The following is a 26,820-nucleotide window of genomic DNA, read 5'->3' on the forward strand; positions in this document are numbered from 1 at the left end:
CTCATTTATGTACTTCATTTCTCATCTTTTTTTTGTCTTTTCATAAACATATATAAAACAGTTCATTGATGATATAGAACAACCTCTATACATTCAGCGTCTATACAACTGGCCATGGAAATATAAAAGACCATCCCAAACTTGGAAATTGTTCTATTTAAAAAAGGTTCGAGTCATCAGGCGTTTTGTGTCCACACTGTCGCAGATCGCCACAAATTCTCCACAATTTGTAACCCACATTTGCTGATATCCCTTTTTTGAACCTAAATTGGATAGGAAGCACCTTACCATAAATGTTTGCTTCATCAACTAGGCTGTTCTCATCAGAGGCACGTGGATGTGGTAAGTCAATCAAAATAAAGTATCAGAAATAAAGTGCTGAACGATCATACATTGTTGACAAGCCCAACATGTTGTCATATTACAAATACGCCACTGTTTCCATAGCAAAGCGTTGCTCGTCTGTCTCAACCAATTTGTACTTAGCGACCTCCATATCTCTCTTGCACTTGACAAACCATGTCACCAGTTCCTTTCCTAAGGCATTACATAGATCCTCATCCTTTTCCAGCTCATCCAGAGCTTCTGCCAGGGAACGCGGGAGAGATTCGACGCCCTCTGTTTTGTCCGGGGGTGGGCACTCCATCTTTTTAATGACGCCGTCCAGTCCAGCAGCAATGGTAGACGCCACTACGAGATACAGATTGCTCTTTCCGCCAGGTAGTCTGTTCTCAAGGTATGTTCTTGAAGGTCCATCGTTTTTTGCGCGAATGCATGCATATCGGTCCTCTATTCCCCAATAGATCGGTGACGGAAAGGCACATTTACCCATGTTCCTATAGCAGTTGACAGTAGGGTTTGCAAAGGCACAGAGAGCTTTACTGTGTTTCAGGATACCAGCAATCCATTGTTTTGCAACTGTAGACAGTTTGTCTGGAGAACATTCGTCATAAAATATGCTTTCACCAGATCTATTCCATAGCGAAAAATTGAAATGTGTGGCGATCCCCATCTGATCATAGGAATGTTGGGACATGAAGGTGATTTTAAAACCCTCCAAATCAGCCATTTCCAAGAGACCTTCCTTCAGATTAAAAGCCATATCCGGGCTCTCGATTCCATATTTGGGTTTTGTCACAGCTTCAAAAAGCCCAGGTCCAATTTCAACATAATACCTTTCAACATCTATCTTGGATTGTTGAAAATGCCTATCAAAGTGGAATAACAATTTGCTATGTTTGTTAAATACCCTGTTGCTGTACACATCTCTTCCTGCAAACACTGGCTCCATGGTGTTATTGTCAAGGAGTTTGAATTCAATCTCATGACCGGAATACAAATCAAATCCAAGATCACCCAACCTTTGAAGCTGCTGTCTTGCTACATACCGAGGACACGCATCTTGTGGAGAGTTGTCTTTCTTCCATCGAGACTCACACAAGACTTCAGCAACCTTCACTCCGCCCGGAGCCCAGGGAATCGACCTCAGTGTGTCAGGGTCAGGAAAGATCAACATATTGCCAACATTATAGTTCTTCTCATGAAATACTGGAACTACTTCTGTTCTAGGACCAAGTAACAAAGTGTCTGCAATGAAACCAATGTAAATTATGATTTGTCCAAGCAATAACGTGAGACACAGACTGACACTTGTGATCCTCAAAGGAACACTGAACATGTTAATTTAACATTACGTACTCTTTCTGTGGGACGGTTACTTCGAAAGATGTTACAATTACATTCAATTACATATGCGATTGTTAAAATAATGATAACCGTAGAATGAGTGAGTGACCTGACGTTATATATAGTTCAGTAACATCATACAATGTCATGTTTCTGAGTGAGGCAAGCCCAAAGTTATTCCGGTCATTTGTTTTATGTGACCTAACATAACGAAGAGTGTGTGGAGTTTTACGCTGCTTTTATGTTCCAGAAATATCACATTAGGAGGACACCCGAAACGGACTTGGTACAATAACCCATGTTGGGAAACGAATCAATGCCATCAGTGTGATAAGCGAACGCAGGTGGGCGAGTGTTCATGGTGTAATCGGAGTCGTTCAATTGACACTGCTTTTGGCCGAGATTTCTTCTGGGTGTGGAGAGGGCATTTATTAACCAAATTGCTGCCTCACCGATATATTATGATGGCAGTTTAATGGATGGTTACATTCACTGCGATAAAAAAAATCTCAAGAAAGGAACTCAATAAACATTCTGTTACAAAATCATTTTAAAATTATACTTATCTCATAAAGCAATACATGTATTGTAATGGTGTATTCCAACTACTTTGACTATTGGGGACTGCGATCATATCATGAGTGCCTTTACCTTAACCAGTGCATATGACTAAATATTATGACAAATCCCAATATACATGTTTCACGTACAAGTATTTCTGCGCTATATTTTTTGGAGCGAGATGCCTCTATCATTAGTATCGACATCGATGTAGTGCCATCCGACCATGGCAAATTGCAAAACATCGATAAATCGATAAATCATTACATCCCTAATGGTCATACTTTATCAAAATACTGAATGTCATCCCTGGAACGCACTATGCCATCTCAAATGGTCATACTTCTACAAGAATACACAATGACATCCCCTATGGTCATACGTCTACACGAACTCACAATGTCAGACCTAATGGTCATACTTCCACAAGTACATACTATGTCATCTCTAATAGGCATACTTCTCAAAGTGAGTGAGTGCATGAGTGAGTGAGTATGGGTTTTACGTTGCTTTTTGCAATATACGCTTTAACCACAGTCGCAGTCCCCATCGAACATTATCACAACGTTGTTGATAAGTTGTGGAAATTTTACATTGTAACATAGCGTTTAGTAGCTATAACAACGTCGTATTACGACCACTATTATCGTTACAATTAGTTTCGTAAACAAGAAACTATTGTATGATCATTATTTACATAGAAATCCAGTCCCTATTATGAAAAAACATTATATTTACAAACCTGAAACATGTCTTCAAATGTAAAAAGAAAATAAAATTCAGATATTCGAAACAGAGGCCAACAACAGTGTTGTTTAGTGACCGCCGTTTTCAAAACACACATCGACCGTCACCAGCTACGTCCATGCAGACGTTGGCCTCACCTTGTCAATGGTTCTCAATTTCGCCGTCGGATTTTTTACGTTGGCCCAATATTTGGGTAACATTTCAGGAATGTGATTCAAGGGATTCTACTCTAATTGACAGCTTTTCCTGGAGAGCAATGTGACTTTCGTGCCTCTCTTCGAGCAGACGACAAGATATTAGCAGACACACAAGCTCGGGCATCGGAGTACTGTTTTTCATCAAATATATCGGTAAGAGTTCAATTAATGTGTTTGTATATGTTCAGGTATATTTCCAAACAGAACCCGAGAAAAAAGAGCCATTACACATTCAGATATACAAACACGAGAAATTTGTTTCTAGAAATTGAAAACACCATGTTTGTGAGCCACCTGGAAACAGTTGATGAGTCTTCGGACAGTAAGTGAACCACCAACTACATAAAAACTACTGATGGCTGTAGTTTAAATTGAACATTGCTTTCATTCTCTAAAACTTCGCCTTTTCTTGTGGCAGCTCATATAAACAATACAAATATCAGTATGGTCTTTGTATATTTCAATCAAACTGAGCACTGATGTCAACAACATCGATCGTTCAATTTTCGATCACCAAACAGTTGACGTGCGATCTTTTTTTGTATTTAAGAGTGATTGATTACATAGTCACTTTCAATTATTTGTATACATTTAACATTTATAAGTGTCGGTAATCGAGTTTGCTACTTATCAACATTAATCGTAATATAGATTCACCAAGTTGTGCCAATTAAAGTCAAGTCAGCGCCCTTGTTTGAAATCTAGATGTAAAAAAACTCATATCATTGGAAAGTACGTCCTAACGATGATAAACATAAGACGTTTATGTAGAATTAGGCATCAATTGGGATTTGCCCGTGAATTTATTTAACCGAGAACAAAATCCCGATGGAATTAGCAGTGCTTTGACGAAAAAACAAAATTGACCTAAGTGTTCGTGAGTTAGTGAGTGAGTTTGGTTTTACGCCGCTTTTAGCAATATTCCAGCAATATCACGGCGGGGGACACCAGAAATGGACTTCACACATTGTGCCCATGTCGGGATTTGAACCCGGGTTTTTCGGCGTGACGAGCGAACGCTTTAACCACTAGGCTACCCGACCGCCCCCTAAGTGTTCGTGATTAGTTCAGACTTGTTCAACATTATGCAATAATAAGAATATCTTCATGAAATTCCGGTTACGTCTATATGGGTTTGGTTGGTTTGTTTGTTGTTTAACGCCGCACTCAGCAATATTCCAGCTATATGACGGCGGTATGTAAATAATCAAGCCTGGACCAGACAATCCAGTGATTAATATCATGAGCCTCGATCCACGCAATGGTTTGTTTGTTTGTTGCTTAACGCCGCACTCAGCAATATTCCAGCATTTATGATGGCGGTTTCTAAATAAGCGAGTCTAGATAATCCAGTAGTTGACATCATGAGCATCGATTCACGCAAAGTCATCGAGGCTGACCACCCGATCCCGTTAGTCGCCTCTTACGACAAGCAAAGTCGCCTTTTACGACAAGCATGGGTTGCTGAAGACCTATTCTACCCCGGATCTTCACGGGCATATAACGCGGGGGGATATAGCGAACAGCCAGTCTGTCTGTCCGTCCGTCCGTCCGTCCGTCCGTAATCATTTCCTTTTCCGGGTCAGAACTCGAAAATCATTCAGTGTATTTGATCGAAACTTGGCAAATCACATTATTTTTTATGTTTCCATCGCAACAAGTTGGACTTAGGTTCTATGGGGTATAGTTCGTTTCTGGAGCATAACTCAAAACCCATTCAATACTTTCTAACAAAACTTTGCATGTCTATCAAATTTATACTGAGCTGGTGCCTTTTCCTATGTAGGAATTATAGAAATTTGTATTCTTTACGTTTCCATGGTAACAAGATGGACTTAGGTTCTATAAGGGTGCACGTGGATTTCGTTTCCGGAGCGTAACTCAAAAACCGTGAAATACTTTCTTACAAGACTTCGCATGTCTACCAGGCACATACTGAACTGGTACCTTTTGCTATTTAGGAATTTTATATTTTTTTGTTTTTTACGTTTCCATGGCAACAAGTTGGATTTAAGTTTTAATTTAGGGTGGGCTCACTTATGGAGTATAACAAATAAACTGTTAAAAATTTCCTTGCCAAATATTGCATGTCCATATATAAAGCACATTCCGAACTGGTGCCCTTTGATATTAAGGAGTTTTAGAAATGTTTAATTTAGAATTTCCATTGCAGCTATTTGGACATGGGCTAAGAGAAATGTTGGGTCAGTTACCTGGTTTGGGACCATAACGGACGGGACATATAGATGACTTCGTTGACTATACGCTTGTTTAGTTATTGTTTCTTGTAATTTGTCATTTGTTTGCATTAAACCCAAAAGAAACACATGTGTTTTACTTTCCATTTCATATGGATGCGACCATGGTGGATCTTTTGTCGGTAAACAATGTATGCTTCTTCAAGAACATTCAACTCTTGACTTATAACATACAGAATCGCACATTTATTTGTGGTTACTTTACAGACAGATTTCTGACTCTTGTTAAAAAACTATAAATATGGCTTTGTCGGGCATTGCTCAGGGGTATAATTTCTTTTGTAAACCACCTAGCACTCACAATATATTTATCTGACAGAAGCTGAGGTGTACCAAGTGTTGTGTGTGTCGGGGGAACTAAGTGCATCTTTGTTACAATGAGAAAAAAGCGATTGTGTACTTGGGTCACTTGTTTCAAGGAGTTGGCGAATTGACGGGACATTTGTCATCATTTGTCGTGTACGTCGTGCGCTTGAAGCGCTAGTTAAACTGTGTAAACTCCGGGCTTGCGAGGAGGTTCACACAAAAGTTTAACCAGCGCTTTTAAATCGTTCACACTTCAATGAACCCATCCAAACTGACGTTCAATTCTTATAATGTCATACTTTTTAGTTTACTGGTCTCGCCGAATAATATCGCAACTTATGTTTGCTTAAATTTGAAGTCCTCTGGTTTCGCAAGAACATTGCAACAATGTTATTTTGTCGGTATTTGCCGGCACTCGGTCACATACGTTTCCCCACTCATACTCAGTTACGCTAAGAAAAATAGTTCTTTGAATATATACAACATAAAGTAGAAATATGTCAACATCATTTCATTCTCTGAACAAACTTACAAACAATATTTGGGATAAGTCAAATCCTAAAAATAGGTTATAGGTTACTGCTGTTGAAAATGACGTTTATGGAAAGTTATGGAAAACACCCGACGCCTGAACCCTCTCGTGGCACTATTAAATTGGGAATATCACCGATTTATGAATTGTTGCTTGTGTTTGGATAATCGCAAACCAATTCGGACTATTCGGAATGGACTGGTGGGGACTGGACCGAGTGCTCTGAAACTGTTTTGTGTTAATTTTCAACGTCAGGTTGTGTTATATATGGTGTTAGGGATTTGTCGCGTGTGCTGTAATACTTTGCTTAGCTGGCGTTTCTTGTCATCTGAGATGGACCTGCTGTATGACCTGACGCCAGCTTCATTACTGTGCTCCGTCACTCCTCATGTGCCGCCGCTTCTCGGCCTAGAATGCACGGAGAAGGTCGGCCAACTCAGAAACCGGAATAGTAGATATCTAATTCCGTCTACGGACGTTTTCTCGTCTCCGATGACCAATCGTTAAAACAGGTAGGCAAGTTTTGGGGTTTCTTTAGTTTAAGTTTCTTCCTTACCTTTTTATGTTTTATGATTTCTCAAAATCTTACATGTTTTTCCCGATACGATAGTAAATAGAATTTTAGTTTGGGATTGATCAGGAGCAGTCGCGTTTGCTCTGTGTCAGCGGCCACATCCGAGCAGGGTACGACATTGTTTTCACTGGTGCTAGATTCCTGTCATTTCCGAAAACAAGGCATCAAAGTCAATATCGCTCATCAAATCAATTTCGTTCACCTCAGTAATTTTACAGAATTATTTTTCTTCACTTGCGTTATTAGTATTGAAAGATAGCCATTCCATATCCAAATCACCACATGTTTCATTAAGCAGCTAGACGACATCAATCACCAGGACCAAAGCATTTATTTATTCATGAGTCAGATGAAATGTTACGAGACAAGGCATAAATACTAAATTAATTATATTGCTGATAAATGCAGGGATTATAAAGAAAATAGAAAAACGAGTTGATCGTAAACACCGATCGAGAATTCGGGGAGACCCCGGAAAGTAGTTCCGGCAAAAGTTCAAACGATCAATTTCACGCAAAAAATGTTCACATCGTGTGAACTTTTCAGTCCGTTCACGGGACAGTGAACTCCAAATATCAGATCACGTGACTACCAATTTAGCCAATCAGCATGAAGGAAACGGTGTAAACTTTAAAGTATGAAATTATTTGAAAATTAAAGCTTTTTTGTTGTTTAACGGCTCTTCGTACAATCGAGACTTGGCCAGTCAAACCAGTAATTAACATGGCAGGCAACTATCCACGCTGTTCAGGTATGATGGTACGTAATCAGCCAAGTTACGGAGTCTGACCCACGATCCGGCGCAGTGGTGACTCAGCATAACACAAGTACAATACTGGCTGGCTGCCGGCCGCATGGAACTCTGGGTAGGAGAGAGAGTCTGACCAACCCATCAATTAAGACGCCTCTTGCGGCAAGCGTAGCCTAGTTGGGAATCCCCACGGTATTCGAGTAATAACATGGTCTCACAATGTTGTTGGTGTATATTTAGAAATACTTCTATACATATCTAGACAAGAAGGATATGGGATTCCTTTATAATGTTATTGTAATTAATTCATATAAAATTTGTGTACCATTTGTTAATGCTGTGCACGAAAAGACACATTCGGTCATAAGATAAATGATTGTTTAAAGATTTATGTTTCAACCATTGAAAAGACAATATCAGGACGCCAATCTTAACTGAATTTGTCCGCAGAATGGCTCGTTGAAGTTATTTTAAACCGAAAACCGCGTTCGTCTTGTCAGTTGTGTCATCTGAATTTTGATATATATAATAGATGAACATTTGTTAGCGAATGAATTGAATGGCTTTCCAAATATATATTTATATCATTAAGGAGAAATGATTTTACAACAGGAATATGCGAGCTATGATTAATTTTGCTATTAGATGCAGGTAGAATAAGAGTTACCGTCCTTGTTTGAAGTCGTTCCTGTGTTCATACGCCAATATGGAAACCTTTGTCTACATTCGGCTTGTCCCGGAATGGGACGAGTTGGTCACAAATGCAACACACCATGTAACATATACTATAGTTTGAAGTGAATAAAATGACTGACGTGAATAAAAAGATAATTAATCATTTCCATACAATCTGTGACGATCAACCATGGACTCTCAAATATAATATCATAGTTGTATCATGTTCATAGCATCACTTATGCATATAAATTACAACATTACTGTGTAACTAGACTCCGGATGCCCCGGGATCTATGTATAATTAGGAATCACACACGGATGCTGCTATATCAAGGCAAAAGGTCATACTAGATCCTGTTATTTCACTTGTTATGAAAATTCCATGTCTAAATTTGAGTTTGTCTACATCCTTTGACTTTAATTCTAAAATGACCATTTTACAACTGTCCATATGTTTCGCAATGTTTATACACGGCCAAGGTAATAAATACTCTAACCAGTTTTGCCAGGATATTCACTTGTATTTGCAGTGTGTTTTGGGCTTTAAACTATCACAAATTAATAATTAAACACTCCTCCCTAAATTTTTATCATAAGAGTGGTTTCCCTTTGATTTGAGCTGCTTCCAAATTCATACAGGAAAATATTACATATATTTTTTATTTTCTAAAATCAGTCGAGGAATATGTTTATTTTATATAAAAACTCTTTTGTTTCCCGTCATATGTCCTGAATTAAACACATAATTTTGGCAGAGACACAATGGGTGGACTAAATGGCATAAAAATGTTTCTACAGTGGTAAAGTTATTAATATTTTTTTCATAATTGTGTTTTGCAGAGTAATAATTTCATGGTTCGAAATATAATACAATGAACAAAATCCAAGATACATGATCAATACATAGTTAATCATATTAATTAAAATCCTTCTTTTCATGATTGAATCAACAAATGAAACTAATATCTTTACCAGTCACTTGGGAGGCAACAAACCAAAGTCCCGCACCCCATGGGTGCAGAAGGTATTGGCAACCAAGGTCAACCGCAGAGTGACGTAAAGAAGTTGACATGACCTAATATTGGCCAACCAAGGTTAACTTGGGTCATACCTTAGTCAACACGGGTTCCCCTGGGTCGTCCCGGGTTTTCAAATCGAACGTAAGCACTCGTATCAATTTGGCTCCTTCGATCATTATGGCCGACTAACACAAACTTGTTTAGTGTAATAACTTACAGTTTGGAATGTTTTAAAAAATGTTTTCATAATTATTTATGTATTTCGCATGTACACGTATCATTATACATGTAAGAGTTAAAAATAAGGTTTCTTTTAAACGTTTGTTTAATATAGATTGTTACATCTTTTTAAATATTACTCTTCCAAAACTATATGCAACAACTTCACTGCATGAAATACCAACCTCAAGAATCATCAAGAGAGGAAAAACACAACATAATGTCATCTTTTGAAACTAAATTCTGTTATCATTTTACGATTTACTTTCTCCCTGGACTTTCGGGGTTAAGTCAGTTTTCGTATTGGCTGGTTCACTGTAGGTTATTTTTGTTTAATTGTTTACCTCAACAATTGACTGTGAAATAGTTTTATTGCAAGCTTAACACAAGCACAATATTGTTTCATTCTTTTTTCTTACACTTGTAAGAGTTCTATCCGTCTATTCCTTATGATTCAATTTATGATGTCTAGTATTAAAGGGAGGCACGGGTAGTCCAGTCGTCTAAGGCGCCGCAATTCGCTGTGCAGAGTTGCGTCCCTTGGGCACGCCAGAAACCTATGATTATGGGTTCGAATCCCGGTTCGCCCGATCATGTTTCTAGGTTGTCAGCACCATACCCGTGCTCGTGGGTTTCACCGAAGTGGTAAACTGCATCACTTCAGGCTTTCCTCCCACATTAAACTGACACGTCGCGATATAACCGGAATACTGTAAAAAGCGGCGTTAAACCCAACTCACTCTAGTATTAAACTATCCTGATTTTCACGGTGTCAATTAATATTTAATATTTAATACTTTAATATTTTAATATTTAAGATTGAAAATAAACCCAGCATTAAAGGTATTGGAATTGTCACTACTCTTCAATGGGAATTTCATAGCTTTGTGCTCTTTTTCATACAAATAATCTCATATAGATCCAATGACTATTTCTGTCACTAAAATTGTCTTAGAAAACATCATTTTGACAACGTGTATTAAATAAGGGAAATATCACATGCCTGATTAAATTGTTCCACATTAGTCATACTAAGTCTATTTAATTTATTGTTATAAATCGCAAACATTTCTTTTTACTTACATGTCGTTAAAGCAAATCTTCAGTAAGGCTAATTTTATTCCACAGTTCATGGTTTATATTCTTAAAACAATTTTTCGACATGCCAAAACTTCTGTATAAGTATTGTGTCAATGCAAAGAAGTATTTTAAAATGTGTCAACATAACAGTGTTTTCCATAACTGTGAAAATGTTTTGCAACTGGCATTTGCCTCCTGGTTCTTATATTTCTTAAAGGGTTGGGGTGACGGTTAAAATTAACAATGATCTATCTCTTAAAAATAAACGATATTTTAAAGCATAAGATACTTTGAGGGTATGGTGTGCAGTTCTCACGTAATGTAACGTTTAGCTCCATCTGTATTATATTTTCTTTTTACAGACAGGGACGTTCAAGCAAAGACAAGTGTTGCCAGAGTAAGAGACATCCTTCTTGACACCTCTGATGATGATTAACATATCGGCCCTTATATTAATAGTGGGTTCGAGTCCAATTCGTCACGATTATGTTTCTCGATTGGCGAAACACTCAGATCTACATCACTTCCATCTTTCCAGCAACAGTAATTCCGTTCTGGAATTGGATTACTGTTAAAAACGTTGTTAAAACCAACCCGCTTAGATTAAAATATACATTTGATTAGAATATTGCTAAAGGCGGCGAAAACCGAAAGTCACTCACTCACTCACTCACTCACTCGTAGATGTATGATCATTAGCGATGACATAGTGTGTTCTTGTAGAAGTATGACAATTAGCGATGACATAGTGTGTTCTTGTAGAAGTAAGACCATTAGGGATGACATAGCGTGTTCTTGTAGAGGTGTGACCATTAGCGATGACATAGTGTGTTCTTGTAGAGGTGTGACCATTAGCGATAATATAGTGTGTTCTTCTAGAGGTGTGACCATTAGATATGACATAGTGTGTTCTTATAGAAGTATGACCATTAGCGATGACATAGTGTGTTCTTGTAGAGGTGTGACCATTAGCGATGACATAGTGTGTTCTTGTAGAAGTATGACCATTAGCGATGACACGGTGTGTACTTGTAGAGGTGTAACCATTAGCGATGACATAGTGTGTTCTTCTAGAAGTATGACCATTATCGATAACATAGTGTGTTTTTGTAGAAGTATGACCATTAGCGATGACACAGTGTGTTCGTGTAGAAGAAGGCCATTAGTGACGACATAGTGTGTTCTTATAGAGGTGTGACCATTAGTGATGACATAGTGTGTTCTTGTAGAAGAAGACCATTAGTGACGACATAGTGTGTTTTTATAAATGTGTGACCATAAGTGACGACATAGTGTGTTCTTATAGAAGTATGACCATTAGCTATGACACAGTGTGTTCTATAAGAAGAAGACCATCAGCGATAACTTGGTGTGTTCTTGTAGAAGAAGACCATTACCGATGACATAGTGCGTTCTTCTGGAGGTTTGACCATTAGCGATGACATAGTGTGTTTTTGTAGAAGATGACCATTATTGACGACATAGTGTGTTCTTATAGAAGTATGACCATTAGCTATGACATAGTGTGTTCTTGTAGAGGTGTAACCATCAGCGATGACATAGTGTGTTCTTCTAGAAATGTGACTATTAGCGATGACAAAGTGTATTCTTATAGAGGTGTGACCATAAGCGATGACAAAGTGTGTTCTTGTAGAGGTGTGACCATTAGCGATGACAAAGTGTATTCTTATACAGGTGTGACCATTAGCGATGACAAAGTGGGTTCTTGTAGAAGTATGACCATAAGCGATGACGAAGTGTATTATTATAGAGGTGTGACCATAAGCGATGACATGGTGTGTTCTTGTAGACGTGTGACCATTAGCGATGACATAGTGTGTTCTTGTAGAGGTGTAATCATTAGCGATAACATAGTGTGTTCTTCTAGAAGTATGACCATTATCGATGACATAGTGTGTTTTTGTAGAAGTATGACCATGAGCGATGACACAGTGTGTTCTTCTAGAGGTGTGACCATTAGGGATGACATAGTGTGTTCGTGTAGAAGAAGGCCATTAGTGACGACATAGTGTGTTCTTATAGAGGTGTGACCATTAGGGATGACATAGTGTGTTCGTGTAGAAGAAGGCCATTAGTGACGACATAGTGTGTTCTTATAGAGGTGTGACCATTAGTGACGACATAGTGTGTTTTTATAAATGTGTGACCATAAGTGACGACACAGTCTGTTCTATTAGAAGAAGACCATCAGCGATGACTTGTTGTGTTTTTGTAGAAGAAGACCATTATTGACGACATAGTGTGTTCTTATAGAAGTATGACCATTAGCGTTGACATAGTGTGTTCTTGTAGAAGAAAACCATTAGCGATGACATAGTGTGTTCTTGTAGAAGTATGACCATTAGCGATGACATAGTGTGTTCTTGTAGAAGTATGACAATTAGCGATAACATAGTGTGTTCTTGTAGAAGTATGATCATTAGCGATGACATAGTGTGTTCTTCTAGAAGTATGACCATTAGCGATGACATAGTGTGTTCTTGTAGAAGTATGACCATTAGCGACGACATAGTGTGTTCTTCTAGAGGTGTGACCATTAGCGATGACATAGTGTGTTCTTCTAGAAGTATGACCATTATCGATGACATAGTGTGTTCTTAAAGAGGTGTGACCATAAGTGACGACATAGTGTAATTACATATTACATATTTGTAATGAATGTATAATGTGCTCCCGGCTTAGATATTATATTTTAGATATTAAATCCAAGCTTATGTACGCGCACTTACCTTGGCACATATCCAACCCACCGTCCATGTATTCGGCGGCATAGCGACCAGCTATCACTTGACCACGATTCATGCCATTCAGGTCACAGAGTGCAAACCGCACATAGTCGTATTTACAGATCTCCTTATGTTCTTGCTCGAAATTCGACATTGTCACTGTGGTCAACCTGCGAAAGTGAATAGTAAATAATTAACTGATAAAGATTATTGCAAAACTCAGCAATATTCCAGCTATATGACGGCGGTCTGTAAAATAATCGAGACTGGACCAGACAATCCAGTGATTGACATAAGCATCGATCCACGCAGCTGACATCGATGGCATGGATCAACCAAGTCAGTGAGCCTGACCACCCGATCCCGTTAGTCACCTCTTACAACAAGCATGGTCGCCGTTTACGCCAAGTATGGTTTGCTGAAGATCTGTTCTACCCCGGATCGTCACGGGTAGGCTCTCATGTAAATGGAATATTGCCGAGTGCATATACACACGATAACATATTTAATATTTTGCACCGGTGTATTCAACAATTTTCCAATTATATCACGATGGCCTGTAATTAAGTGTAAACCAGAACAACCAGTGATTGTTATTGTTATTATGAACATGCCCGTGAAGATCCAGGTTAGAATTGGTCTTCGGCAACCCATGCCTGTCGTAAGAGGCGACTAACGGGATTGGGTGGTCACGCTCGCTGACTTGTTTCATGCATGTCGTCGTTTCTCGTTTGCGTAAATCGATGCTCATGTCAATCACTGGATTGTCTGGTCCATACTCGATTATTTACAGACCGCCCTCATATAGCTGGAACATTGCGGAGTGTGGCAAACAAACAAACCATATTATGATCAACGCCAAACAGATTCGGAGTAGGACGACACAAAATGAACTGTGTCAAACTACCACAACTTTTTAATCACCTCTTCCGACTAAAACATAGGAATCCCATCTGTATTTTATCAATGGAAATAATGTTATGTCATGTTAGGTCATTCCCACTGTCATAGACATGTTATTCTGGACCGTGTGTGGTCATATAGCCCTACTAGTACATGATGTTTGTTGTCTACTGTTTAACGTAACAGTCAGGAATAATCCTACTATATCGCGACAGCTTCTTACTTCTCTGTATTATCAACTTATGGCGTGACAAAACGTATTTATCAGTTGCAAACTTCAAAAGAATTGACAGGGTCAAGACATGGTAAAACTGCGGTCAAAAAGAATTATTATACATATTTGTACATCACTGACTTTCTGACTTGATAGATGCACACTTTAAACCAAAACCTGAAGCCGGCTTTAATATCGATTTGACTTATTGCAGAATATAGGACCCGTGAAGATCCGGGGTAGAATAGGTCTTCAGCAACCCATGCTTGCAAAAAAAGGCGACTATCGGGATCGGCTGGTCAGGCTCGCTGACTTGGTTGACTGCGTGGATCTATGCTCATGATGTCAGTCACTGGATTGATGGTCCAGACTCGATTATTTACACGACGCCGTCATATAGCTGGAATATTGCTGAGTGCTGCGTTAAACAACAAACCAACCATCCAACCAAGTTGAAGCAGGACATATAACACAGGATTGTTTGGTCCAGACTCGATTATTTACGACCGCTGTCATATAGCTTGAAAATTGCTGAGTGCGGCGTACAACAACCAACCAGCCAACCAACTATGATCGTTGGGTTATTATGCTTGGTTTTTCACCTCCTAAGCAGTCAAAGATCTGTATAAATTCGGGCTTTCCTCCTACGTATACCACTTTGGTGAAAGCCATGAGCACAGTTATAGTAAAGACACACATAAACTAAGCGACAAAAGAAAGTATAGGTTGGCAATTTGTAATTTTCCTAAAAACAGCAATAACTAGTGGAAAGTGGGTGTTGGGAATATGACTGCCCAGGAACGGGTACCAAAAAAACCCTCACCCGAACGCGCCACCTTTGACGGCGCTCGTGCGGTGACAAAAAAATGGTGAAACGGGTTTCCCGCCTATGGCATAAACTGCACGTGCATTTTAGCTGTATCAATGCGTTCGTCTGCAGGGTATAACCGCACGTGATGAAAGCACACAAAAGAAATGCCACGACTGTCACAGGAGCAGAGAAAGAGAGCCATCGGTATGGCCGAAATGGGGGCAACACAGGTCCAAATTGCCAGAGTGAGTGAGTGAGTGAGTTGGGTTTAACGCCGCTTTTAACAGTATTCCAGTCATATCGCGGCATGTCAGCTTAATGTGGGAGGAAAGCCCGAAGTGATGCAGGTTTCAGACGTTTACCACTTCGGTGAAACCCACGAGCACGGGTATGGTGCTGACAAACCTAGAAACATAATCGGGGCGAACCGGGATTCGAACCCACAATCATAGGTTTCTGGTGTGCCCAAGGGGCGCAACTCTGCACAACGAACCGCGGCGCCTTAGACGACTGGGCCACCCGTGCCCCGATATGAATCCTATTGAGCATCTGTGGGACCATCTTGACAGACAGATTAAAGCACGCCATCAGCCTCCCGTCAACTGACAAGAATTGCAGCAGGCCCTGAGAGTTGAAATGATTCTATGAAATTTGTTTTCCCTGCTTAAATATTTGGAGCACCTGTGACGGAGCCATAAAACTGATCTGTTATGTAGACAATATCGCTTGAGGCAGTGGCTGCTTGGAGCTGATTATGACCTAAATACTCCTCATAGCCTTCGGTGTTAACTATGTGACTGTAGAGAGCTGTGCCTTCATCCATCAGATTATCAAGGTGAGTGGAACAAGGTACAGACGCAAATAGATTTGAGCCATGGGACACAATATATATGAGTGACCAGAGCTACAGCTGTACATTGAATTCCAATAAACGGTTGAAAATACTACAACCTTGATGCAAATCCGCCGACACAATACTCCGATTTTGCTTTGACTTTGCTACCAAACGTTTCACATGTGGCTGTATGCGTGCACTGATTAAAAAAAACCACATGGGACTGGGTTAATTCAAAATACGGAATATAACTATTCCAAATATTTCCAGTGAACATGAGCATCCAAACAATCAAAAGTGTGGTATGTCGAATGTGGAATTCAGCCATATTACATTTGTTTTGAGATGAGCATATTCAGAACATATTTTATATTATGCTGTTATTTACGATGTCCGGAGACAGTTCTTCTTTTGTATACACCGTGAAAATCAGAAAATTAGTCCTGGAGGAAAAAAGGACATCGGATTACACATGAATGGTTTCATAATGTCAGCTAATGACCAGAAATGGTCAGATGCATCAATTAACTACATAAAGACGATTTTGAAGTATCTCTTATTGCTGGAAAAGAATGCATCAACATTCAACGCACATGATTTGTCTGTTTTGTTTCCGTAAATGCGTGGCTTGACATTTCAATTAAACCAACATGTCGACATACATGCTACAAAGGTAACGTTTCCCATATACTTCCCTTCAGGGCGGGGAAGAATAATGGTGGTGAAACCCAATCACCTTGCATTTGTCCGTACAATGTCTTCATACTGGAAACTGTTTTATCGTGTTGGCAATATGTCATCGCTCATCAATAGTTCAAATGTGCAGTAAAAGTGGGTTACTATCCTCACCAAAATATTGATTATGAGTTGTTGTGTGAGGCGAGTGTGGATGCAGTTAGTTATGTGAGGAGATATGTTTGATGTGAGATGTCAGCATTATTTTATTGACATGGTATTTCTTTTTATGGTAAGAAAGTGCAAATTATCGTCACATTAGGGAAAGCAATTTCAGAGATGAAAGATTCAATAATATTATATTTGGCAAAATTGTCAACAATGTCCAATGTTGAGTACAGTGAGTGACGTTGTGTGTGTTGGCTACACTACAGGGCACTTTGAAACTGTCACTAAATGAACGCGCGAGAGGTATGCAGAAAGATATGTGCGTGGCGTTGCACAGCGTTAACGTTGAGAGAGAGTTATGAGCAACACTTCAGGGCAGGGCTTACAAATGAACGACAGTCCTCGGGCAGGTAGACCACTGCTGTGCAGAATTCACTACACGCACTACACGCACTACACGCACTACGTGACCACCATTTGTCACATTCTCCGCTTCACACGACATTCCATCGTGATAATCCTCGGCCACACCTGTTACACGTGTCGTGCTCAGAATAATGTCAAAGTAATATCGTTTTCCAGCTTATTCACCAGATTCAAGCCCTATTAAACCTTTGTGATGAATAGTTATGGTGAATACGATATACAATTTATATACATGCCCACGTTCATTATTATATCTGGTACAGATCTGTAGTGTCATGCATATGGACAAGTTCTTCAGCAACCTATTTTTGCCGTAAAAGGAAACCAACGGGATCGGGTGGTCAGACTCGCTGACTTGGTTGATGCATGTCAACGTATTTCATTTGCGTAGATTGATGCTCATGATGTCAATCACTGGATTGTCTTTCCAGACACGATTATTTACAGACCGCCGTCATATAGCTGGGTAATTGCTGAGTTTTGCCTTAAACAACAAACAAACATTCATGAAATGGTTGCTGTTGTTCCCACTGATTAAGCCTCAAATAACATACCATTACAGTAAGCTACGTTATAACGAACACGCTTATAACGAACTGACCGATATAACGAGCTTACTTTTTAGTCCCGGCCATTTGTTTGATATATGCTGTATATATGCTTATAACGAACTACGGTTATTACGAACTGAAATAAGTGGTCCCTTTGAGTTCGTTTTAACCGTAGTTTACTGTAAATGTAAGCACCACTACATTAATTTGTTTATCAAAGACCCTGGTATAAGTGATATATCACTTAATGACACATATAAGGCCAGTATGTTACCTGAGGAAGAAATCTGCCAAAACTATGCATAAGTACTATCATTGTTTTATTTGACTCTAAAACCTGAAGACAAGTCAAATCCTCTTTTGTACTGTATTCCAAAGCTACATCAAAATCCGTACAAATATACTGGGCTATATATATACTCGCTAAAACGCACCATTTCAATGAATACGGGGGTATCGTGCACCCATTTCTTGCGAAATCAAAAATGCACGAACTGTCACGAACTGTAGTGGGTATAAAACTGTGGCCGATTCTTGGACCTACCACTCCTTGGTCAACAATGCCACATCTAACTCAAATTCAGAGAAAACAGGCTACCGGACGTTTGCAAGCTGGAGAGTCTGTCCAAGATGTTGCCCGTCATTTCAACGTTAACATAACCACAATTTACCGTCTCCTGGGTCGTCCTAGGGTCACAACACCTCGACACGATCGGCAGATTACCCGTCAACACCAGCGACATCCGTTCCTAACTGCAAGACTAAGTTTTAGTGAAAGTGCTCGACAGACCATAGGAACACATAATCGACACATTAGCCGGGACACTGTGATCCGACGTCTCCGCTCCATCAACCTCAGATGTCGCCGTCCTGTTCTCCAACCACGACATCGACAAGCACGACTTCAGTGGGCACTGGGTCATCACAATTGGCGTCATCGTGAGTGGAGGCTTGTCATCTTCTCTGATGAAAGTCGCCAAAATGTGTCTCCCATGCAGACGGATGAGTCAGAATTTGGCGGCGTCGAGTTGATCGTTTCGCTGACAGAAACGTTGTGGAAAGGGATCCATGGGGTGGACCTAGCGTCATGATATGGGAAGGGATTGGACTTAATGCGAGACTTGGACCCGTGTGCTTTCTGAATGTTGGTCAAGGTCGGGGACACGGCGTAACTGCTCAGCGCTATATCGACCAAGTGATCAGACCCCACGTTGTTCCATTTTTTTAACAACATCAACAACACATTTTCCAGTAGGACAACGCTCGTCCCCATGTTGCATGAGCTACCATGGCCTTTCTGCAACAACAAAACATCCGTGCTCTACCGTGGCCAGCCCTCAGCCCTGATCTGAACCCCAAGGAACACTTATGGGATGAGGTTCAAAGGCGTCTGCACAATGTGCGCCCAGTCCCTACAACTGCCGATGAACTACGCACAGCTGCTCTGGATGTGTGCAGGAAGATCCCTAGGGCCTTCACAAATCGTCTGATCCACTCAATGTGCAGGAGATGTGTGGCAGTGATCAATGCTAATGGTGGTCACACCAGGTATTGACTGACATTTTGGGTATTGACCCGAAACTGTGTAAGCCCTTAACATTTGAAAAAAACAATTATGTCATCTGCCTCTTAATCCATTAAACTGTCTTCAGTCAATTTTTTATCAATCTTGCCCTTGGAGCAGGATACGCTTACCTTTTCGCGAACACCTGGCATCCTCACGATTTGGTAGTGTATAATGAACACATGCTCATGCGGTCGGAATCGTATATTCGATTGAAAATGGAAAGGGTTTTGACACGTTTATTTACTCCACACTCGTTGTACTTTATGTCACATTTATTTAAGAATTACATATTTCCAGATTTAGTAAAACAACTATGTGGGTACATGTTTGCCACTTCAAATAATACCCATTTATTTGCACTCCAGATCAGTTTGACTCTCAAATGCCTTCTTCTAGACGACCTTTAATAAAACAAAAGTGGCCTTACTCTAATTAACCCTTCGTTAATGCGGACATTTTATTATCCGGACTGTAAACGGATCCGTCCGGATTAACAGCGTCTTCACTGGTCCAGTATTAATGATTATAGACAACTCCTATATGCATCGATTTAATTATTTTTTAAAAGTCTTTAATCCCAGTTGCAACAAAGTTACAAATACAAATTATTCTGTCTCGACTGGTAAATTGGCAGCAGTATCTTACCTCAGGTATCTGTCCGTGCGGGGCTCAGCTGTTCAAGCAGATAGCAAGCGAATGAAAATGTGGTCCCGCGGGTATACAGACAGCCAGTTTATTCAGTTATTTAAGCATTAATTTCCATAGAACAACGCAGATTGCATATTAAAATATGTTAATATTTGTAACGTGATGCACATGATTAGATTATAGGGCTATCGTAACTTAAATACTTTATACAAATATGAGTGAGTGAGTGAGTTAAATTTTAAGTCACATGGGCAATATTTCAGCCATATCGTGACTATCAATAGTTAAACACAATATATATATACTGAAAACTTTCATAAAAAACCTGTCAACAAAGGACAGTAAAATTACTAGATTCATCACAGAAAGAGATATAAAACTAGTACAGAATTATAAAAGAGAAGAGCACTATACATAACGATACAAGATAAAAAGAGGCTATAGATCGCCAGCAGCTGAAGGTAAACCACCATGCTATGGTCCATGGGGACTTACAGTACTTTTGCTACCTGCATGGACCTCAGCCGGATTTACATCATCACTTCAGCTGTTGGCGATTATTGATAAAGTTAGCGTACATTAAAATAACACATATACTACGATAAAAAGTGTGGTACAAATAAATATACTTTGAAAGACGTGGTCTTACATACCCTCTCAGGGGGACAATAATTTTACACCACTTCAACACCCTTTGAGGATACAGCCACTAACAATTTTTAATTTTATTCAACCAATTTTAAAAAACACAAATTATATACAGAAGATATTTTTCAAAATTTATGTAACAATTCACTTTCCTTTAAAAAAAACGATGATTAAATGAGAACTAAGATTAAAAAGATCCTTGAAGAATGAAACTTTGAAATAGTTATCCCTTGTGATGGCAAAATCAATGCAGTCAAGCAGGACATGCTTGACCGTGATTCTCTCATCACAAGGGATACAAAATGGAGGATCCTCACCCTTTAACAAATACTCATGTGTATACCTGCTATGGCCAATACGACATCGTCGTAGTATGACCTCTTCAAAACTGGACTGACAGCCCAAGTAGGTGTAACCAATATTTGGTTTAATTTCATGTAATTTATTGATACCTACTTGGGAGTCCCACTTCTTTTGCATCAGATCACAAATATAAGATCTGATTACAGGTTTATAATCAGTGTATGGGATAAGAAGTGGTGTCCCAGATTTGTTGAGTGCTGCTTTTGCAGCAGCATCAGCCATTGAGTTGCCTTTGATGCCCACATGACTGGGCAACCAACAAAAGACGATGTCGTATTGGCCAGTAGCAAGTTCATTAAATAATTCAATAATTTTGATTAAAAGTGGATGTTGACATGATATGTTATGGATAGCCTGCAGGCAAGAAAGAGAATCGGAAAATAGGATAAACTTCTGATATTTTGACTGTTTACTGTTAAAATGGCATTGGCCTCTGCTGTGAAAATAGAACTATTATCGGGTAATCTGGAGGAGATAGTCCTGGATCCAATGACAGTGGCGCTGGCAACAGCGCCACTATCCTTGGATCCATCTGTAAATATAGATTTGTAAGTAATATAAGTGTTTCTTAATTCATTGTATTTTTGTTGATAAATAAGTTGATTTGTTTCCGATTTCTTTAATTTAGGTAATGTCAGATCCACCTCTGGCTTTACCAACTGCCAAGGTGGAGAAGACAAAAGCTGCGTGGGGGCTATAGCTTCAAGATTAATTTTAGCGGCAGAAATATCAGATTGAAGTCTTGAAGTCTTATTCCAAGTGGGGGGAGAACCGATGAGATTTTCATAAAAGGGGTGGAAAACACAGTCATATGCTAGATTCGAGTTATTAGAGCGTAATTTAGTGACATATTGTAAGGATAATTTAATTCGTCGTTGTTTGAGGGATGGTTCATCAGCCTCAACGTACAGACTGTCAATAGGAGAAGTTCGGAAAGATCCAAGACAGAGTCTCAGACCTTGATGGTGGATAGAGTCCAAAAGTTTAAGATTACTTTTGCAGGCTCCACCATAGATGATGGAGCCATAATCAAGTTTAGAGTTTCTTTTCCTGCAGCTTTTGATTTTTTTGGAATTTAGGGGCATAGTTCGAGGAGGAAGAATGTTGGGCCAGAGTTTCACCAAGTTTGTTAGCAATATCAGAAGTATTGGTTAATAATTCATTCCCATTTTTAAGGTGGTGGACACTAGATTTAGAACCCTTACCTTTTATTTTCTTAATCATGTTCCATACCTTCGATATCGGCGTACGTGAATTTATCTTCGAGACATAATTTTGCCAAGACTGACGCTTGTTTTGTTTAAATGTACGCCGTGCTTTAGCGTTTAATATTTTGAATTTATTTAAATAGTGGACCATAGGATGGCGACGGAAATATTGTTCAGCTTTTTTCCGCGCTTTCCTAGCTAGTTTGCAATCATTGCTGAACCATGGTTTACGTGTGTGAGGATTTGAAGAGGACTTCGGAATACATTCATCAGCTATTTTATTTAGTTTATCAGAAAAAAGTTTGATAGGGTCGGAAACATAAAAAAACCCATCAGGTTTAAGACGATCAGTGCAAAGGACTTCATAAAACGGCCAGTTTGCCTTAGTAAAATTCCATCGTGATGACGGAGAAACAGCAGATGGTGTCACAACTTTTAAAATAGTAGGAACAGGACTGTGAATGACGCCCTGCCTCACCATAACAGAGGACCCACCAGTTGCTTTATTCCCTGGAGGGGAAAAGCAATGGTAAGAATCATACTGTCGTAAATCAAAATTATCTGTTGGTTTAAGGAAAGTTTCTTGTAAGCAAAATGCAGAAGGTTTGAAATCCTGAATTAATAGCTGAAGATCATTGAAATTGTTCCGAAGACCTCTACAATTTCATTGGATTAAATTAGGAGAGCTACTCATGGTGGCTCAACTGGAGATCGTGAGCGGCAGGGAGGTCCATCCCCATGAACTGGGAGTGAAGGACTGACCTCCATCTCCAAAGGTTCAAACTGATTGTGAACCTTTATAGATGTAGAAGGCACCTCCAAATGCTGGAGGGCCCTGGCCTTTTTTTTCAATTGCTTTTTTTTCTTTGAAGACAAGTGGGCTTCGTCCTGTACTATTGCAGGGACAATTTCATGTTCAGATGATGGATCTTCTGAAGGGGTTATAATGTCTGTCTGTGAGGCTGATGTTGAAACATTTGATAGAGAATGAACAGACTCGGGACTGATCTGTTCATCCACCCAAGACAACGTTGTTTGAGACGATGTTGTTCTCATGGTAGGCCTGACAACAGTAGCAGGAGAGGAAACTGCAGCTGAATAGGTTAAGGTAGAATTGGTTGGATGAGTCACCAACCTTTTAACTTCAAAGTATGAAATATTGCTGGTGTGTTTGATTTTTTGAATATTTGCTTCACGATCAGATAAGGGACAGGATTTGGATGAGGCCAAGTGTTCTCCGTTGCAGTTAGCACACTTGATGCTGTTGGAGCACTCAGAGCCCTCATGGGCTCCACCACAACGGGAACATACCGAGCTGTTACGGCAAAACTTGGCCCCATGACCAAACCTTTGACATTTGAAGCATCGGAGTGGATTTGGTACGTATACCTCGACTCTGATGTTGAAGTATCCAGCTTTTATATTCTTTGGAATTGATGAAAGTGAAAATGTAAACAGATAAGTGTTCAGTTTGCTAATTGTGACATCATCTTTCTTTTTCGTAAATCGCTTTACAGCAATTACTCCTTGATTTTTCAGCTCAGCTGCAATGTCCTCCTCACTCATGTCAGAAAGACAACGAGCCCTTTCTCTGACTATGCCTCTGCTGGAGTTCAGTGTCTGGTGCACTGAGACAACAACTAGAATATTCACAAACTGTTTTAATATCAAGAGATTGTCAGACTGTTGTCTCCGTGCACATTCCACTAACAGTGAACCGCTTCTGAGCCGTGCTACGTTCTTCACTTCTCCACAGAGGCCTTTAATGCCCAAGGAGATAGCAAATTGGTTTAGTTTTAAAGGTGTTTCATCAGAAGATGAGATAACAAGAAACCTGGGCCACGAGTCAACAATTTCAGACGATAAAGACTCAACATGTCTCCGTTTATTCTTTGATGAACCAGATGGAATGGGAAGAGCCATGGTGTAAGTAAATGTTTCGACATCTCTGCTCCCCACCCGCCATGGAGTGTCAACAAGGACGATGGTGCACTGGAAGCCCGCCTGCACCACCAGGGCTACAGAGATGTTATACTCCATCAAATAGATACGTGAATAGCTATGGAATCTGAGAGAAGAAATGCCAGGCTGGTTCGCCCATGACACTTTTCTGGAGAAACACAGAATTCAGAGGTTTATAATGCCAGATTGGCCCATGAGCCACCGCCATCTGGCATAGGACTCTAGGCAAAATTGAAATTAACAGGATCAAGTTTATGATATATCCTGATCAAAATTTGGTTGATATATATCGAAATTAATCCATTCAAGTATTCCATGCACAGGGCATGGTGTGACCAGCCGATTGATAGAAACGGACCAATTCTACTACCCGTCTAGGTGAAGTAAGGGTCGAAGTGGTGTGTTGGGCAAAGGAACTCTGTTCCTGGCTCCAGTGCCCTCAACCACCAGAATCCCGTCCTCCACCGACACAGGGCCGCAACCCACGGCAAACAGGTTGCCCAATTCGGTCGCCTTTTACGACCAGCAATGGGGTGCTGTGGACAAATTCTACCCCGAGTCCACACGGGGGAAGAGCTATTAGCGTTACCCAGTACTCACCAGGGGGAGGTTGCTCTTCACGAGTGCCTATACAGATATACCGCTAAACGGAGTAAAACATTCGTGTTTTTTGTTGTTAATAAACTGACAGAATTTTGTCAACATTGATATTGATAGTAATAAGTAGGTAGATATTGTTCTCGAATTAAAGCATGATGTGGACACGAAAACAATATATGATATTCGTCTCCTACTTCACAATATGGACATAATATGTCTATCGGGTAAACATTTTGTACATGTTTATAGTTGTCATTTTAAAGTAACTGGTTTAAAGCTCTTTTTACCTGGACAGATCTAATACATTTTACATATTTTTCAATATTGAACAAGGACTTGAAAGTACAATGTGCGGATACAAGTGTGGAATAGTTAAGATCATGATGCCATTTTGGCTGTATGTATCCAACAAAGGCTGTTTAAATGCTGACACAAACAATTAATTTTTTCCAACTTCTTGGCAAATCCAAACGAAACTAAAACCATGGGAAAATAACAATATTTTGACTGCAGATGCCCAGTTTGCGTAATCCATGTCATATTGTTTCATAAGAAAATAACAATGTTTAACATATCTATTGCTATTCATGTTTGATATTTTTAGCCAATAGTTAATTACTCTTAATTGTTGATGTATAAACATGAATGACGTCTCCATTCTCCCAAGCCTCGGAGTGAACCAAAAAAGAAACGTCAGATTTTTAAAATGACCAAGCAGATGTTACATTTTCAGCTGACATGTTTTTTCCATGCCACAGGGATTTTTGAGACTTCCAAAAACCTCTATAATCCTTTTTTTAGCAGCCTCTGCTTATTATGTCTTTTACTACTTTAAGGTCATATGCTTGTTTACAAACTGCCTGGAAATAGTGTTTAATGTCCATATATAGTTTAAATCAACAGCAAAGTTTTTCTATGTATAGTCAAAAGCATATTTTTCACGCTTTAATTGTTGACTTTGAACCACATAGGTACCTTTTGTTGTTTGGAATGTTTGGAATGTGGCATACATGCATCTTTCATGTTCTTAAAATTTAAGTCTTGGAATGAAGAGACAAATATCAGACACAGTCACTGTAATCATCTTCAAAATAATGTTCACGTGATACTTATCCAATGACAGGGGTAGTGGGGTAGCCTAACAAGTCGGTATTCAACAAAATCAAATTAATTTAAACATGCAATACGTTGATAAATTTATTTAAAATATGGAATATATTTTTATTTTCGAAAACATTATTTCTATGTAAATGTATTATATATTTGAATATTAAATTATAAAAAACCAAATTCATTTACAAATTGATAATAAATTAATTAATCATTCAAAATCATGGAATATATTTTTATTTTGAAAAAAATATATTTGATGTAAGTGCATCATGTATTTGAATATTTCATTCATCCAAAACAAATTTATTCAAATATTCTACCAATACATTTGTCATAGCCCGAAGTCCCATGTCCAGAGCAACGTCATTACTTTACTATATATGTGCTACCATTACACTGTTACTAGGGTGTAAGTCAAGCTTGGTATTGATGTAGGGACGACCTCGAGCAAGATGTGCCGCTCGTAGGAAACCCCCTGAGGTGAGCTGGAGCTCCGCTCACCTCATGTATGCCTGAGCTGGAAGGTCCGCTCATCGCTGTGTTTGTGTTGTCAGAGCAGTTATTCCGCTCATTGTGCAATTGTTGTTTATTGTTTACATGTTGTGCATAAGGCGTTCCGGGACAGTGATGAATACATACATGAATCAGGTGATCGTTTAATTTATGCACGTAACTTGACACACCTACACAGTCAGTAGCCAATCAACTGAGAGTAGGATCAAAACAATGTTAATAGTAGCTGTCAATCAAGGCAAGAGGCGAGAAGAAAAAGG

General features: G+C 39.4%; 1 protein-coding gene across 1 annotated transcript; it reads right to left on the reverse strand.

The window, feature by feature from the left end:
• Nucleotides 1-421: 421 nt before the first annotated feature.
• On the reverse strand, nucleotides 422-13,509 carry LOC139462085 (lengsin-like). Its single transcript, XM_071243586.1, has 2 exons — nucleotides 13,359-13,509; nucleotides 422-1,587 (listed from the first exon to the last, which is right to left on the reverse strand). Exons 1-2 carry the CDS (start codon nucleotides 13,507-13,509, stop codon nucleotides 422-424), a joined length of 1,317 nt encoding a protein of 438 aa, XP_071099687.1.
• Between the last annotated feature and the right edge of the window lie 13,311 nt (nucleotides 13,510-26,820).

The sequence above is a fragment of the Haliotis cracherodii genome, unplaced genomic scaffold (genome assembly GCF_022045235.1).
Source record: "Haliotis cracherodii isolate W230 unplaced genomic scaffold, xgHalCrac1.p SCAF_15, whole genome shotgun sequence".
Taxonomy (NCBI): Eukaryota; Metazoa; Mollusca; class Gastropoda; order Lepetellida; family Haliotidae; genus Haliotis; species Haliotis cracherodii.

What these genes read in the sequence shown, in the direction of transcription:
- LOC139462085 (XM_071243586.1), bottom strand. Translation starts at nt 13,509, where the DNA reads ATGTCGAATTTCGAGCAAGAACATAAGGAGATCTGTAAATACGACTAT. An exon ending in TGGGTTGGATATGTGCCAAG is followed by an intron (nt 1,588 to 13,358) that starts GTAAGTGCGCGT and finishes GTTTCATTGCAG; the next exon opens with ACACTTTGTTACTTGGTCCT.